This window comes from Tripterygium wilfordii, chromosome 21 (assembly GCF_013401445.1).
Source record: "Tripterygium wilfordii isolate XIE 37 chromosome 21, ASM1340144v1, whole genome shotgun sequence".
In the NCBI taxonomy this organism is placed as follows: Eukaryota; Viridiplantae; Streptophyta; class Magnoliopsida; order Celastrales; family Celastraceae; genus Tripterygium; species Tripterygium wilfordii.
In genome coordinates, this window is record NC_052252.1 from 7918464 (window position 1) to 7934299 (window position 15836).

The 15836-nt window shown below is 35.6% G+C and overlaps 3 protein-coding genes across 3 annotated transcripts; 2 read left to right on the plus strand and 1 right to left on the minus strand.

The window, feature by feature from the left end:
* The first annotated feature begins 867 nt into the window (after positions 1 to 867).
* Positions 868 to 3332, plus strand: LOC119988525 (NADPH-dependent oxidoreductase 2-alkenal reductase-like). The gene is made up of 5 exons (XM_038833584.1): positions 868 to 1226; positions 1756 to 1933; positions 2145 to 2311; positions 2617 to 2699; positions 2800 to 3332. The coding sequence occupies exons 1-5, from the start codon at positions 981 to 983 to the stop codon at positions 3176 to 3178; spliced, it is 1053 nt and encodes a 350-aa protein (XP_038689512.1). The 5' UTR covers positions 868 to 980; the 3' UTR covers positions 3179 to 3332.
* Positions 3333 to 8634: 5302 nt separating this feature from the next.
* On the minus strand, positions 8635 to 10237 carry LOC119987849. Its single transcript, XM_038832749.1, has 4 exons — positions 9677 to 10237; positions 9451 to 9597; positions 9105 to 9362; positions 8635 to 9000 (listed from the first exon to the last, which is right to left on the minus strand). The coding sequence occupies exons 1-4, from the start codon at positions 10235 to 10237 to the stop codon at positions 8635 to 8637; spliced, it is 1332 nt and encodes a 443-aa protein (XP_038688677.1).
* A 1142-nt stretch (positions 10238 to 11379) lies between these two features.
* Positions 11380 to 14891, plus strand: LOC119988522 (NADPH-dependent oxidoreductase 2-alkenal reductase-like). The gene is made up of 5 exons (XM_038833580.1): positions 11380 to 11718; positions 12534 to 12714; positions 13341 to 13507; positions 14045 to 14127; positions 14337 to 14891. The coding sequence occupies exons 1-5, from the start codon at positions 11473 to 11475 to the stop codon at positions 14713 to 14715; spliced, it is 1056 nt and encodes a 351-aa protein (XP_038689508.1). The 5' UTR covers positions 11380 to 11472; the 3' UTR covers positions 14716 to 14891.
* The last annotated feature ends 945 nt before the right edge of the window (positions 14892 to 15836 follow it).

Genomic DNA, 15836 nt, shown 5'->3' on the forward strand with positions numbered 1-15836 from the left:
ACCAACACTACCATGGAAAAAGTGCTTTCCTCTAAAGCGGAGTTTCACGAGATAACTGATTGCTCCAAGGGGATAAGGCGATTATAACCAACAAGGAGATTCATTTAACACGGATAACTGTCAGCAAGTTGTTGTTGGGTATTGCTGGGTCTTAGGTAGTTAATCAAGTGCTTGTTTGGTGATTGATATTTTTGTTTCGTTTGGACTCTACTAGTTTGTCATTCTTTGAGAGAATGAGTGCATGTTATTAGTGAACAGTTGAGTTCATTAGGCATGTTTGTTGGTGAAGTTTTATTTACACATAACCCTTTCAAAAAAAATTAAATAAAAAATAATAATGAAAAATATTATATCATATTTTATGCATTTTGAAAAATAGATATTCACTTCACAAAATCGGAATTTTATATATCATAACAAATTCTGATACAGCACAATCTTTACTCAAATCCGTCCTTTTAAGTCTCTCTATTTTAATTACTTTGGAGATGCTGATACAATTGCTTTTATATTAAAATTTACTGTCATTTGTGAGGGATTTTACACAAAAAAAAATATTTATTTTATGTATGAATGTGCGGGATCCCATGAATACTGTGAATATTTTAATTTTTTTTAATGAAAGACAAATCGGGATGTTTCTCAATTCTTGTTTGGAGTTTTTTAACTAAAAAATATTATATATTTCTGAAGTTTTTTACATAAAAGTTATTATAATATATTAATTTTGGCCTTTTGTCACGTGAATCTAGACGCAAATAAGGTTTCTTGGGGGAGGTGGATTTTTGTTCGTATTATATTTTGGCAAATAATGACCATTATTTGCACCTACATCTTATTTTAATATTTTTTTAAAGGATTAATGGTATAGCAATACTTGAATTGACGTTATGTAGTGAATGATAATGTTTTATCCTATAAAAAATGGAGGATCCACACAGAGTTGAGACCAACAAGAAGAAGAATAAGAGGAATCAAGAATGTCGAGTGGGGTTGGTCAAGTAGTGGAGAACAAGCAGGTGAGGCTGAAGCGGTATGTGAAAGGCTTCCCTGTGGAATCGGATCTGTACGTGACATCTGATAACACTATCGAGCTCAGAGTGTCCGATGGGTCTCCAGAGGGTACTACTTTGGTGAAGAATCTCTACTTGTCTTGCGATCCTTACATGCGATTCCGTATGGGGGAATCCCAAATTGGCGAGTTCCCTTCCTTTACCATTGACGCTGTAAGTAGAAACTTCATTCTTCGTCTGTCTGTTTGGGGGTTTCACCGTCTTTAACTAGTTATCACTAATTCTTTAAGGAATTAATTTCTTGTGCATTAGTTGTTGTTAGAAATTCAAGCTCAAACACGTCAACAAATATTGTCCCCTCTTGACCACGGCCTCCCTCAAATTTGTTCTTTTTAATCATTTATATCATATTCTAACACTCTATTGCATGAAAGGTGCAATATGTGATTTGATTGGGTTATGTCTATGTAATCTGAGATTAGAAGTATGACATATATTGAACCATGATTGACTAAATCTACTTTTTCACCTTATTTAGGTTTAATCTATTTGGGTGGAGGTTGGCACTGTCCATCGGTGCAGATATACTGTTGATTATCATTTAAATAAGTTGATTTTATTTGTCTCTTTCTATACAGTCTACAAATATAATATTTGGGAAAATTATGGATATATTGTTAACTTTTAATAAGATCTTGTGCTTCTTTGTGGCATTTTTCTTGATAAACAAAAAATCTTGCAGCCCATAGACGGATTTGGGGTTGCCAAAGTGTTAGACTCAAAGAACCCTGACTTTAAGGTCGGTGACCTTATTTGGGGGAGAATAAAATGGGAGGAGTACAGTCTTATCACAAAACCTGAAGGTTTCTTCAAAATCCAGCACACTGATGTTCCCTTGTCTTACTATACTGGGATTCTTGGTAAGTTATCTGCTTTCTTTCATTGATAAATTTGACTGATTTTCCAGGAAGTTTTTTTGATTGATGCTCATGCCTATTAAAGAAGTCTAATATGAGAATACTAATCAAGACTGTCAACCAAAATAGGCATCAAAGCATCTGCCTGCGGTATATGTTATTTACGTGCATAAGAACAATTCTCATTTTGTGAAAATTTTCTTTTCCACAATAGGTATGCCTGGAATTACTGCCTACTTTGGTTTTAATGAGGTTTGTTCTCCAAAGGAAGGAGAATATGTCTTCATTTCAGCGGCATCTGGTGCTGTTGGTCAGCTTGTGGGGCAGTTTGCAAAGTTGAAGGGTTGTTATGTTGTTGGAAGTGCTGGAAGCAAAGAGAAGGTGAGCCATCTAGAAATTGAGTGTTTTTTTTTTTTTGCCTTAAAGAGATACAGTGAGTATTTGACTCTTGTTGCCTATTTGCTCTATATGAAAGTCTTTTCTAAGAACGATAGCAGAAACCCAGCTTCTATTTTTCCTATGAGTAGAAATCCATTGTATTTGCAGAAGTAAATATTTGTTAGAGTTTTCATTTTTCCTGATTCTGCTAATTCCTATTTTTTTCTTAATCCTCTTTCATTGCCTACGTCATATTGGAGTTCTCTTGTCATGAGGTTGAAACTTATGTTTATATTCTTCTAAATCAGGTTGAACTCTTAAAGACTAAGTTTGGATTTGATGAGGCTTTCAACTATAAAGAAGAGCACGACTTAGTTGCAGCTTTGAAAAGGTTGGTTATGTGATGATGTATGGAAATTTTTAATGCACGACTAAAGGATAATTGGTTTACTGAAATGATTCTCTTTTTTTCTTTTCCCTATTGTCTCCAGGTTTTTCCCCGAAGGCATTGACATTTACTTTGAGAATGTTGGAGGTAAAATGCTTGATGCAGTGCTCCTTAACATGAGAGTACAAGGTCGAATTGCTGTATGTGGAATGATCTCTCAGTACAATCTTGATCATCCAGAACCTGTTTACAATTTGATGAGTGTGATATATAATCGTGTTCGTATTGAGGGCTTTATCTCGTTCGATTACTTCTCCCGATACTCGGAGTTCGTAGATGCAGTGCTGCCTTACATCAGAGAGAAGAAGATCAATTATGTGGAAGATGTAGTTGAAGGCCTCGACAGCGGCCCTGCAGCTTTGGTTGGACTTTTCAGTGGCCGCAACATAGGGAAGCAAGTAGTTGCTGTAGCTCATGAGTGATCTTAAATGTAGTGGTGTGTATGATAAGTTGAGTCTTATGCTTGATAATATATTTTCTTTTTCTGTTCTGAAGAGTGAACAAGGGAGTGAGTGTGTGTTATGAATAAATGCGTGCGTTGGTGATTTCTTTGTGTATGAATTGAAATTGTTCACATGATTTTCTTCTCTACTTGATTAGAGCGGTAGAGGATAACAATTGCATAAGAGTGAAGATGAGCATTATTTGCGTCCCATATTTTACTGACTACTTGATTAGAGCGATAGAGGATAACAATTACAGAAGAGTGAAAATGAACATTATTTGCGTTTCGTATTTTATCAAGTGCATCTCATTAACATTGTAAAAAACGTAATCTTTCTAACACCCCATTGATCCTATCGTATTCAACAACTTGGTTGCAGATGTTTAAAACGAGTTGACTAAATTTGGAAAGAGACCAAATGCAACCAACATCATGGGCTGGGCCCCTGGTGGTGGCCGACAGTATCACTCTCTATCAAATTGTTTTAGAACAAAAAAAAAACGTGTCATTCCCTTTCTTTTCCACGTCATCAGAATTAAAGTAAGATAAGCACGGCTGACGTGTCAATGGTGTGCCAATTGATTCATGCCACATGATTTAGACTATCCTTATATTTTATCCATATCTATTTACTTTATTTATTTGTTGGAATTTGAATTATTATATATCTTTTTTTTTGAACAAAATTATTATATATCATATGTGCAGATCCATGACGAATGTTTTAATATTTTTTTCATGAAAGTGAGAGACAAAAATCTGGAATATGTCTCGCTTTTGTAAGCCAAACTCTAAATGCATTCCATTTTTTATTCTATACACCCCTTTAATTATTTTTTTGTTTTTTCTCTACATACCCCAATCCCACCATTGACCACACATCTTTTCATATTTTTATAATTTTTAATTTATTTTATTATCATTTTTAAATTTTTTTAGTTCAAAAAATAATATTATTATCAATACAAAAGCACATTAATCAGAGGTTATGTCTACAATGGGTTAAGATACATTTATCGAATGGACAAGCTTCTCATAATGATGGAGTTGTTTCTTATATGGTGCCACTCATTTTTTGGCATAATCATACTTGTATGAAAACCACTGGATCATAATAGAAGACATCAAATAATTCTCACTCATGAATACCTGAACAAAATGGTTACCATTCGCATATCCAATAGTGATAACGCTACGTTCTGCATGTGAATGTGGGATGGATCGCAATTGTAAAAAAGTCAAAGATTGTACATCGCTTATGAGATGCAAGATGATGTTATACCTTGATGCGATAAGGTGTCCTATATTAGACATATTCATCCAACAGTTGATTGATGTTGATTTATTTGTCTCGAAAAATGCAAGTGCATTGTGAATATAACATGCCCGCTCATAACTGTCAAACAAAGATACATACTCTTCCCAAAATACCCTTAACTCTTCAATTAAATCACGCCTAACAAAAGACCAAGCAAATTCACCTCATTCGAGACCTAACAAGCCAACAATAGCTTTGAACCCACAATTATCGTCAACTGTAACATCGATGACATTCACAACATATCTTCTCAGTATTAGGAGAAATTGGTTGACATAAGTTGATGATGGAACTTGTCGTCCTCGTCTTGATTCGAGCAAGACAAATGCTACAGAAAATGTCTTCTCGGTTGATGTTACGCCAACAATCTCAAAAAGTGACATACGAAACATGTTTGTCTTGTAAGTGGAATCCATGAACACAACAAATCGAAAGGCACGCAATATGTCTAATGAGCATGGATGAGCTAAAAATAAATCTAGGAGTTCGTTAGTATCATCATTAGCCAGATAGAAATATTTATACTCATGCTCGCTCAAGTTATAGAGAAGTTGTTGCATTTGAGACTTACCTGCCTTTTCTGCAACTCGACACTCTTGACGAGCATTGTAGATTGTTTTTATAGTGGAGACATTCTCTGGATCTTTGCTCTTTAGTGTAGACAATATGTTGCATGCCTTTACCAAATTCGTTGACATATCAATCATGATATCATTTTCCTCAGTTGAGAGTCTACTAGCGAACGAATGTCATTCCATGTAAATTGTTGCTAGATGATTATGAATTCCACTAACAATCCTGATCATCCAATCATCATTGGTTTCCAACTTCATTCTTTTCAATCGAAATGGGCAATTGCATTTCTTAGACCTTATAAGTTTTGTCGAGTTCAAGGGTCTGTATGTGTGTGTAATTTTTTTAAAAAAGTTATACAAAAAATAATGTATGAAAATACCTCACTTGATCCTCCACTAGATAATCTTAAATCTTTAGCCCATAATCTTATATAACTATCCATAACATTAGAAAAATATTATAAATAAGTTACTTAAATTGTAGTGGACGAGTAATTAATCTACAAAAAAAATGTAGAGTAGAACATACCAAAAAAAAAGATGTAAAGAAAATAATACTAAAGACATGTATTTATAGTACTTAAAAAGGGTATTACAGTAATTTAACATAAATATAATAATAAATGACATATAATAAATATACATCATAAAAATTTAAACTAAAATAATTGCAAACATACAAGAGAATTCATATTATACAAAAAATTCTAATTCAAACTAAAATGATTACAAACATACAAAAGAATTCACATCATACAAATTTTAATTCAAACTGAAATGATTACAAACATACTTGAAAACTCACATCATAAAAATTAAAACTAAAATAATTACAAAAATACAAAAAAATTCACACCATAAAATTTATAATTGATGTAGTTAGAAACATATAACAAAATATTAGTACAAAGTATTAAAATAAAAATTCTAATATTATTGTTTTTGAGCCAAATAAATTAAAAAATATAAAAATATAAAAGAGATGACATCAATGATAGAACTGGAGGGGTGTATATAGAAAAAAAGGGGTGTATAGTATAAAAAAGTTGGTGCATTTAGATGAACTTTTTTTTGTAATGGGTTTCAAAAGAAGATATAATAAAATATTTTAATATTAATTTTAGTTTTTAATACGAAATTTTAGTCTAGTTTGGAGAGACGTTGACCCAGAAAATGGGACCATAAATGGAGGAGCTTGTTGTGCTTAGGGAATTTTGTAAAAATGACCTTCTCAAAAAGTCAAACAAGAGAAATGACCCATTTTTTTATAAACCGCAAAAATGACCTACCTTGTAATTTTTTGGACCCAAATACCCCTAATGTTGAAATATCCTTTCTTCCACTCACAATACCAGAATACACATAACCCTCTTAACAGCTATTTCTCATCATCTTATCTGCACTTGATCGGCTATTTCTCATCATCTTATTTGTTCTATAGAGCTCGAAAAAGCCAGATCAGGTTCGGGTTCTGAGTTATTTGTGATCTTCGTTATCGCAAGTCTGAAGAGAGGTTCGTTGGTGAACATTTCATATCACTTTTGACAAGCGAGTACATCTATATTCTGAGTAATTTTGTTCCATATGTTTCTCAAGTGCATGTGAAGTTCTGAACGAACACATTATCTACTCATAGCATCTGTGTAGTTAAGCATATTGAGTTTGCTTGACTAAAGAAAGCAGATGTTTGACTAAGAAAATACATGCTCGACTAAAGAAAACAGATGCTCGACTACAGAACATCAATGCTCGACTAAAGAAAACAAATGCTCGACTATAGAAAACAAATGATCTAATAAAGAAAACAGATGCTCGACTACATAAAAATGCTCGACTAAAGAAAACAAATGCTCGACTAAAGATCATAAGCTCGACTACTTTAAAAAATGCTCAACTAAAGAAAACAAATGATCGACTAAAGAAAACAAATGCTCGACTAAGACAATACATGCTCGACTACAGAACATACATGCTCGACTAAGTAAATATAAGCTCGACTAAGCATATTTACATTAAAAATTCTCCACCCCATGCCTCCATAGTGAACTTTTTTCTGTAGAATACCATGTCCTCTTGAGTTATCAGACTAACTGGCATGCTTGCAGTTAATACTTCAATGAACTTGATGGTGAACATGCCACAATCTCCTCTGTCATAAAAAAATATGTTAATGTCCTAACTAACTCATGTAACATGGACTACAATTACACACAGAATTTGAACTTAACTTACCCATTATTTTGCTGAGGGCAGGATGGTACCCTTTTAAGTTTCCAGGGAGAGAGATTTTCATCATTTATCGCTGCTGCTCTTAATATGTATGGCATCATCAACTTCAAGGGCTGCATTAATTCATTAAATTTTGGAATTTTTGTGCAGCTTGTAAGTGAGTCATACACGTTAATCTGTCTTTCCCCCAAGATCATCTCCACAGCCACCCAATGTGCATTGTTGAAGTTGGCAGGGAAGTAAACGTAGTCTACGTTAGACCAAGACACAGATTTCACTGGACTTTCTCCTATTACATAGTCCAAAATCAGATTATCATTGTCCCAAGAACAATCCTTGCTTTCATTGAAAAGTATGAAAGCCTGCGTAACCCGGACCTGTTCAGTTTGTAATAGGTTAAAGTAGCTATTGATATACTTTACAAAAGTTATGGTCTAACTAGTTGGAAATATACTTACAAAGAAAAAACTGTCGAGCACTGCAGACTTCTTCTTAAAAACTTCAGGGTTATTGGCAATCCTTCTACGAATATGGTACATTGCCACATCAAGGTGCTACATAAAGATTATGAATATGTTAAATAAATTTTCATCATATATCTTTTCAAAATAAAAATTTTCAGTACATAATAATTACCTTGTCCGATAACCAGGTTTCTGGTCTGATGGCATCCACAAACCAATTCTTGTCTACTTGACATGGCTCCCAACTTATCAACTTACTTTCAAGTGTATTGTCTTTCATAAAAGCAAGTAAATCGCGTGCCCATTCCTTTGGATACGCTCGCTTCAACTGTAATATTGGAGCGTCTGTCAATGGATTAACTGTCTCATTTTCCACCATAAGTTTCCTCCTCTTGAAGCTGGGGGAGGTAAATGGTGTTTTTGTTTGTGGTCCAGGCCTCTTCGCACGCTTATTCTTATTTCTGGTGTACTTGCGTGTCCCACCTGGTGTAGCCGTGGGAAACTGAGACTCTCTAATCTCCTCCACTCCTTCAGAGTCCTTGTTTATCTTCTCTGGTGTAAACCGATGCTTTGAAAGCTCTAATAGTTAATCCACAGCTTCCAGCTCCATACTTGGCAACTCCGCATCATTTCTTCCAACTATAACCTCCTCATTCTCATCCTTTTCCTCCTTCTTCTCATTCTCCTTTATTTGAACTCCAGCTTCTTCCTTCTCCACCTCCTCCTCCTCCACCTCCTCATCCTCCTCCTCCTCCTCCTCCTTATTCTCATCCTTCTCCTCATTCTCTTTTACTTGAACTCCAACTTCTTCCTTCTCCACCTTCTCCTCCTCCACCTCCTCCTGCTCCTACTCCTGCTCCTGCTCCTGCTCCGGCTCCGGCTCCTTCTCCTTATTCTCTTTTACTTGAACTACATCATCCTCCTTCTCCTCATTCTCCACCTTTTCCTCATTTTCCTCCACCTTATCCTCCTCCTCCTTCGTATCATTCTCCTTATTCTCCAACCCCTTGTTTTGAGGTTCAATCTCATCACTTAGAACCTCATTATCCACCTCCATGTTAGTTCCTATTCTAAATTCCACTACTGTCTTCATATTATCCTCCACAGACTGGAAAAATGCATCAAAATAAGTTGTAACCTCATTCCTCAACAACCTATTTATTTTTTTCTGCTCAATCAACAACTTCTCCATCCCAAGTAACTTCTCAATAACCTGCACATTGAAAAAAAATGTGAACAAATGAATTAATCTAAGAACAAAACAAAGAATTAATGTCCGACCACAAAAAAACATAAAAAAACAAAGAATAAACTTACTCTTCCCATTGGATCATCCTCCCGCTCAATCTCAGGGTTGTGGCGATTATTGTCCTCATCTCCAAACAAATTCTCAAACGCATCCACCGCAACATTGCCCTCATCCGCTACATTGCTCTTCTTCTTTGAGCTCTTCTTCTTTGTCTTGGAGCTCCCCACAACATTGGTCGTCTCCTTTAACTTGGGGATCCCAATACTACTCAAATATTCCTGCCCTAACTCTAAATCAGTAGGGACAAGCGTATCATGCACTTCTAGCTGTAACAAATAAGCATGGAAAACATTAATATATATATATATATATATATATATATATATCATGCAATATATACCATGCAATATATACCTTTTTCATATCAAAAATATTGGAGACAATAGCATTAGATTCTGGAGTGGCAGTGCTGCTCCAGTTCAATATTCGGGGAAACCGGTTTTCTTCCCTCACATTTGTGTAAGACATACCGATGCGCGGCACCGCTTCATAAAGCCATATCTGCAAACAACATTATTTTTCAAAGATATATTCACAACAAACAAAGCATAAACTTGTTTCAAAATAATTTAAGTACTACCTGAAGTACTAGCGGGAATCCATATATGCTGTACTTTTCCATCTTTGTCGATCTTTTTTTAAATTTTTCAGCACGACCTACCATGACAGATGCAAGAGACTTTGCAGTACGTGCATAGCTCACAGATCCCCATGGATACTTATTAAACACATTAACATTATCAACCAATTGCAACCACTGGATATCTATGTTCCTACTACGCTCCCTAGGCAGTAAAACAGACTCCAAAAAATATACCAGAGCTAGCTTCAACACATCTTCTTCCTTTCCAGGTTCAGGATCACAACTCATGAAAACTTCATCTAACTTATTTCTACCAATGCTCTTATTTCCACCAAAATACAAGTCTCTAATCCTATGCACAGAAGTGTCAATCAAGCTAGACAGGGGAGGGACATCACCACATAACAAACCAGTGATAAGAGCAAATTCAGCAATAGAAAATGTTGCCCTCTTTCCAGCAAATTTGAACCTGAATAATATCACACCAGATTCTTCTTTAGCAGAGTTTACAACTTGTCGTAGTAGAGCTTGATGTACCAACTGGCCAGAGAAATTCATGTGCCCCACATCCAGAAACATGCCAAAGCATGTTCTCCTAAACATCTCCAGTTGATCCTCACTAAGCTTCCTTTTGATTTTGCTTATGGATTCAGATATATTTGAAAAAACACTAACCTTACCTGGGAAATGATTTTTCATTTCAATCATGTAATCCATTTCTTTGAAAAATTGTCTATCTGAAAAGAAATACAATAACCAAATTAATATTCACTTCAATCATCATACTCGACCAAAAAAACACATTTGCTCGACCACAAAAATAAATATGCTCGACCACAGTTTCATAAAAATGCTCGACCACATAAAATTAACAACATTAAATGCTCGACTACAACAACAATGCTCGACTACAACAATTCTACTATGCTCGACTAATGCTCGACCTACACAACAATTAAGCCCGACTACAACAATTATGCTATGCTCGACTACAAAGTTAAGAATACTGGAACACACATAATGCCCGACCCTAAATAAAACTGCTCGACTAATGCTCGACCTACACAACAATTAAGCTCGACTATAACAGTTATGCTATGCTCGACTACAAAGTTAAGAAAACTGGAACACTCATAATGCTCGACCGAAATAAAACTGCTCGACTAATGCTCGACCTACACAATAATTATGCTTGACTACAGAACATACATGCTCGACTACAAAGTTAAGAATACTGGAACACAGATAATGTCCGACCACCTGCATGCAAGCACCACCAAAAACCCAAGACTTCACCCACAACGTCACCCAATTAAACAGAGTTTCACCAAAAACCCAAGCCGGTCATAGGTATGTACCAAAATGCAAACTTTTTCATGTAATACCAAGTTAAAATCGAGTATATGTTAGGCAGAAAACTGAGCCAGTAAGATACTAACCTCAGAGGGGGAAAAATCTCTTATCTGTTGCCAAAAACTGATGATCGGAAGTTGTACGGTAATCGTCGAGCAGCCCGTCGAGCAAAATGAGTTTGAAAGAAGTGGGTTTTCGTGGGAAGGGGAAAAGCCAAAGGGTGGGTTATGTTTTCTAAGGATAATTTGGTCTTTACAATATAAAACTAGATCATTTTTGCGGTTTATAAAAAAGTGGGTCATTTCTCTGGTTTGACTTTTTGAGAGGGTCATTTTTACAAAATTCCCTTGTGCTTAAAGAGATAATTCAATCAATCCACATAAAGACACTGTCTCTTCTTCTCTGATCTGTTGAGCCAAGAAGAAGAGAAGGAAACAACAATGGCTAATGATGGTGGTCAAGTGAGGAGGAACAAACAGGTGAAGCTGAAGGAGTATGTGAAAGGTTTCCCTAAGGAATCGGACCTGTACGTGACATCAGATAGCACTATCGAGCTCAGAGTGCCGGATGGGTCTCCAGAGGGTGCTATTTTGGTCAAGAATCTCTACTTGTCTTGCGATCCTTACATGCGTAACCGATTGGGAGAGTCCAAATATGCCGAGTCCCCTTCCTATCTTCTTGACGCTGTAAGTGAACCAAAACTTATGGAAAACACTTGACTCCTAATCTTTGTTTGGTCACTGAGAAAGGAAAGGTTATGCAAATAACAATCTTCCAATTAATAGTCTGATACTACCACGGTTATAGGGTTTCATGATCTTAAGTACTGACTCTGAAATTAAGGGATTCATTTGTTGTGTATTTGTTGAAATCAATCTGATCTTGTATGTTTTATATCTCCACTCTTTCTTTACCTAGTTGAAAAAATGAATCAATAAATAATCGATAATTGACCATTTTCTTCTACGGTTTATGATTGACTAAATCATTTTTTTTACCTAATTAGGTTGAAATTGGGTTCTGGTATCTAGCTCCTCCATTTCAATCAATTTCTCTATACCGTTATTGGTTTGTAAAGTTAGTTTAAAATAAAGAAATGGGTGCATATCTATTGTTGCTTATCGTTTGAATTGGTTGATTATCCTTCTCTCTCTATATATGATGATCCTTCTTTGCTATGTTGAGTGAAAAGGCTTTTGATTATTTAATATTTTTCCATCAAACCTCTGTTATTCTGGGTTAAGTTATGGTATAAATCTAAAATAATTGGATTTCAAATAATTTAGAGGACTTATATTATATAAAGTCACGTAGTATGATATTTTAATGGAATCCAACATATATTATGCAAAGAATATAAATTATCATGTTCATAAGGAAAACTTAAACAAAGGTCTCTTTTATTTAAAAAAAAAAAAAACAAAGGTCTCTTGGATATTCAATGTTTGTCAAGATTTTGTGAACTGGTTCAACTGATTTCTTGATAAACAAAAACTTGCAGCCCATAAGTGGATTTGGGGTGTCCAAGGTTGTGGACTCTAAGCATCCTAACTTCAAGATTGATGACCTTCTTTGGTCCAGCAGAATTCAATGGGAGGAGTACAGTGTTATCACAAAACCTGAAGGTTTCTTCAAAATCCAGCACACTGATGTACCCTTGTCTTACTACACTGGGATTCTTGGTAAGTCATCTGGCCTTTTTCATAGAAAATTTGACTGATTTGGCAAATACATGTCGGTGGGCTTCATTTGTATGATATTGTTGATTAACATGTTGTTGGTGCTTTATTCAGGTTAGCCATTAACCACCCCGAGTACCATGGAGCTATTTTCTAGCTATTTCTTGCATCTGCTTGCTTGTAAACGTAAAATTACTTACCAATAACCCAGTATCCTTTCACCCCTAATCGCTAATGGACTGTATGTATACTGCACTGCTGAACACATTTATTCTCCAGCTTAGTATGTATCCAAAGTATCATGGCTCACCAGCTTCTGCACTAGGCATCCCTGACATACTTACTCCTACTATCTAAACACATGATCCTCAGCTTCAGCCCCCAACGGCCCATGCTGTTCGGTTAGATAAAACATAAAATTGGAACCATACTCTTCTAACTTATCCCCATTTCAAAATGTTTATCTAGTCAGCAAGCTCGAACATGTTTCTTTTCTCTCATTGGTGGCTGCTATTCAGTCGAAAAATTTCCAAATTCGTATTTGCATCAAAGGATCTGCCTGCTATATCTGCTATTTTCTGACACAAACATAATTCCATTTTGTAAAATTTTCCTTTTTTCCACAATAGGTATGCCTGGAATTACTGCCTATTTTGGTTTTCATGATATTTGTTCTCCAAAGAAAGGAGAGTATGTCTTCATTTCAGCGGCATCTGGTGCTGTTGGTCAGCTTGTGGGGCAATTTGCAAAGCTAACTGGTTGTTATGTTGTTGGAAGTGCCGGAAGCAAAGAAAAGGTGAGCCATCTTCAAACAGCATTTTCAACCTTCTATTTCTAATTTTAATGCCTGCTGTAAAGGGCATTTTTTGAATAATTCATCGCCCTTAAGAGATTTACTAAGCATAGACTCTTATTGTGCATTTCCTCTCCTTAAATGTATTTTTCTAAGAATGGTAGCAGAAAGAGAGTTTTTATTTATATTATGATTACTGATTAGAAGTCCATTTGCTTAGCCAAAAATGGCCTTTTCTTTTGGGTGGTGTTTCTTTTTTTCTGTTCATTTTCTGAAGTGTTAAAAATTATATTTTGGTAATTTCCATTGAAACAAGTAAGTAGATAAATTCTGTCCACAAAACAATTGTTTTTTCCCGTCAAAAACTAAGAATAAGAGGAATTGTGGAAACCTGAAGTTTTTTGTTATAGTAAATTGGTAATTTAGTATTGATTTATTTTCCTGTTCCTACTCTTTTTTATAATCCTCTTTCATTGTTAGTGTCATAGTGGATTTATCGGTTATGGTATTGGAACTGATGTTTATATCGTTTTAAATCAGGTTGAACTCTTAAAGACTAAGTTTGGATTTGACGATGCTTTCAATTATAAAGAGGTGAACGACTTGGATGCAACTTTGAAAAGGTTTGTTTTTGTGATGGTGAAATAAAATTTTATCATACGACTCAAGTTTAGCATATATGCCTAGCTTTATGTTAATGTCTTCATCTCTGGATAAAAGATATTTTCGTTCTGTGACCATCGGCATCCTTTTTCTTTCCAAAATGGGAAACTGCAAATGAAAAATGTTTTGCATAAATGATTTATCTTTTTTCTTTCCCTATTGTAATCAGGTTTTTTCCAGAAGGCATTGACATTTACTTTGAGAATGTTGGAGGGAAAATGCTTGATGCAGTGCTCCTTAACATGAGAGTCCACGGTCGGATTGCTGTATGTGGAATGATCTCTCAGTACAATCTTGATCGTCCTGAACCTGTCTACAATTTGGCAACTGTTATATATAAACGTGTTCGTCTTGCGGGCTTTGTCTCTTTCGATTTCTTCTCCCGATACTCGGAGTTGTTAGATGCAGTGCTGCCTTACATCAGAGAAAAGAAGATAAATTATTTGGAAGATGTAGCTGAAGGCCTCGATAGTGGACCTGCAGCTTTGGTAGGACTTTTCAGTGGACGCAACATAGGGAAGCAAGTAGTTGCTGTAGCTCATGAGTGATTAATAGGTGGTCATATGGTATTTTATCTTATTGTAATGTTGTGTGATGCTTAGTGTTGTGCTTTATAATGTCTTCCTTTTGCTGTTCTAAAGGCTCTGAACGTGAGATCATGCTTCTTGTATCACACGAAAGAGAAGTATAATGAATAAATGCATTGGTTGGTGTTTCTTGTGCATGAGATTTTCACTTATGTCATTTTCTTCATCTTTATTTCAATTTCATTTCCTCTATGTGTTTTTCTTTCTCTCTGGACTGAGAGGTTGTTATTTTGATTCCATGTTCAAAATACAGAGTATATATTGGAATTCTGATTTGCAGAGTGCATGAACAGGAAGTTTTGGAGAGTGAGATGCCCCGCACCATTACCAGTTCAATTGACACTTGCAGTGGCACTTGTCCTAAGCACCTGGATAGAGTTTAGAGAATTCTAATTCAACTATAGCAGTAAAAGGGCGAAAAAAAAGTTTGGGATCAACAGTCAAATGATTAATAAAGATATTGAAATCCACGTAGTAGAACCAAGATTTTGATTTACCCCGGGCTGAATTTAAAAGTGATAGGGTTGCCCCGAAAAACTTCAGTAGAACCTCAAAATGGTGAGAACTTACTATGCCTTCCAAGATAACTAGATCTTTTTTGTTTTGATAAGCCAGTAATGTATTAATAAATAACGAATTGAAACTCTAAAAGTTGTAGTTTATAAGCAGTTCTAACAAAGTCAATCAAGTGTAGGATAAAGGAGGCAAACCCAATCAAGTAGTAATGCAAGATTAATAACCTGCAAGGGACATGTTTCAAGATGTAAAAAAAGTCCAAAGACTACCCAAGGATTGCATTTGATGAGAATGATCTTGAAACAACCATTGTGATTCTGTGAAATAAAGACCTAATTATTAGATTCAACTTTCAAGCCAGGCGAAACGAGGTGCAGAGTATGCCAGTATTTCCAAATCAGTAAGGGACTAAGGTGAGGGTAGTACCTGCTCCTAGAGACAGAGTCGGAGATCGGAAGAAACGAAGACACTAGACGGCTGGAGCCTGGACTCTAGAGAATCACATACGCTGGACGGCTGGAGCTTGGCCGTGGAGAATCACAGAAGCTGGACGGCTGGTTCTAGAC

Excerpts from the sequence above, each read along its gene's own strand:
- LOC119988525 (XM_038833584.1), top strand. The coding sequence starts at position 981 with ATGTCGAGTGGGGTTGGTCAAGTAGTGGAGAACAAGCAGGTGAGGCTG. Across the intron at positions 1,227-1,755 it reads CTTCCTTTACCATTGACGCT|CCCATAGACGGATTTGGGGT; the intron begins GTAAGTAGAAAC and ends AAAATCTTGCAG. Across the intron at positions 2,700-2,799 it reads TTAGTTGCAGCTTTGAAAAG|GTTTTTCCCCGAAGGCATTG; the intron begins GTTGGTTATGTG and ends TATTGTCTCCAG.
- LOC119987849 (XM_038832749.1), bottom strand. The coding sequence starts at position 10,237 with ATGAATTTCTCTGGCCAGTTGGTACATCAAGCTCTACTACGACAAGTT. Across the intron at positions 9,598-9,676 it reads GATTCCCGCTAGTACTTCAG|ATATGGCTTTATGAAGCGGT; the intron begins GTAGTACTTAAA and ends TGTTGTTTGCAG. Across the intron at positions 9,363-9,450 it reads ATATTTTTGATATGAAAAAG|CTAGAAGTGCATGATACGCT; the intron begins GTATATATTGCA and ends TATTTGTTACAG.
- LOC119988522 (XM_038833580.1), top strand. The coding sequence starts at position 11,473 with ATGGCTAATGATGGTGGTCAAGTGAGGAGGAACAAACAGGTGAAGCTG. Across the intron at positions 11,719-12,533 it reads CTTCCTATCTTCTTGACGCT|CCCATAAGTGGATTTGGGGT; the intron begins GTAAGTGAACCA and ends AAAAACTTGCAG. Across the intron at positions 12,715-13,340 it reads TTACTACACTGGGATTCTTG|GTATGCCTGGAATTACTGCC; the intron begins GTAAGTCATCTG and ends TTTCCACAATAG.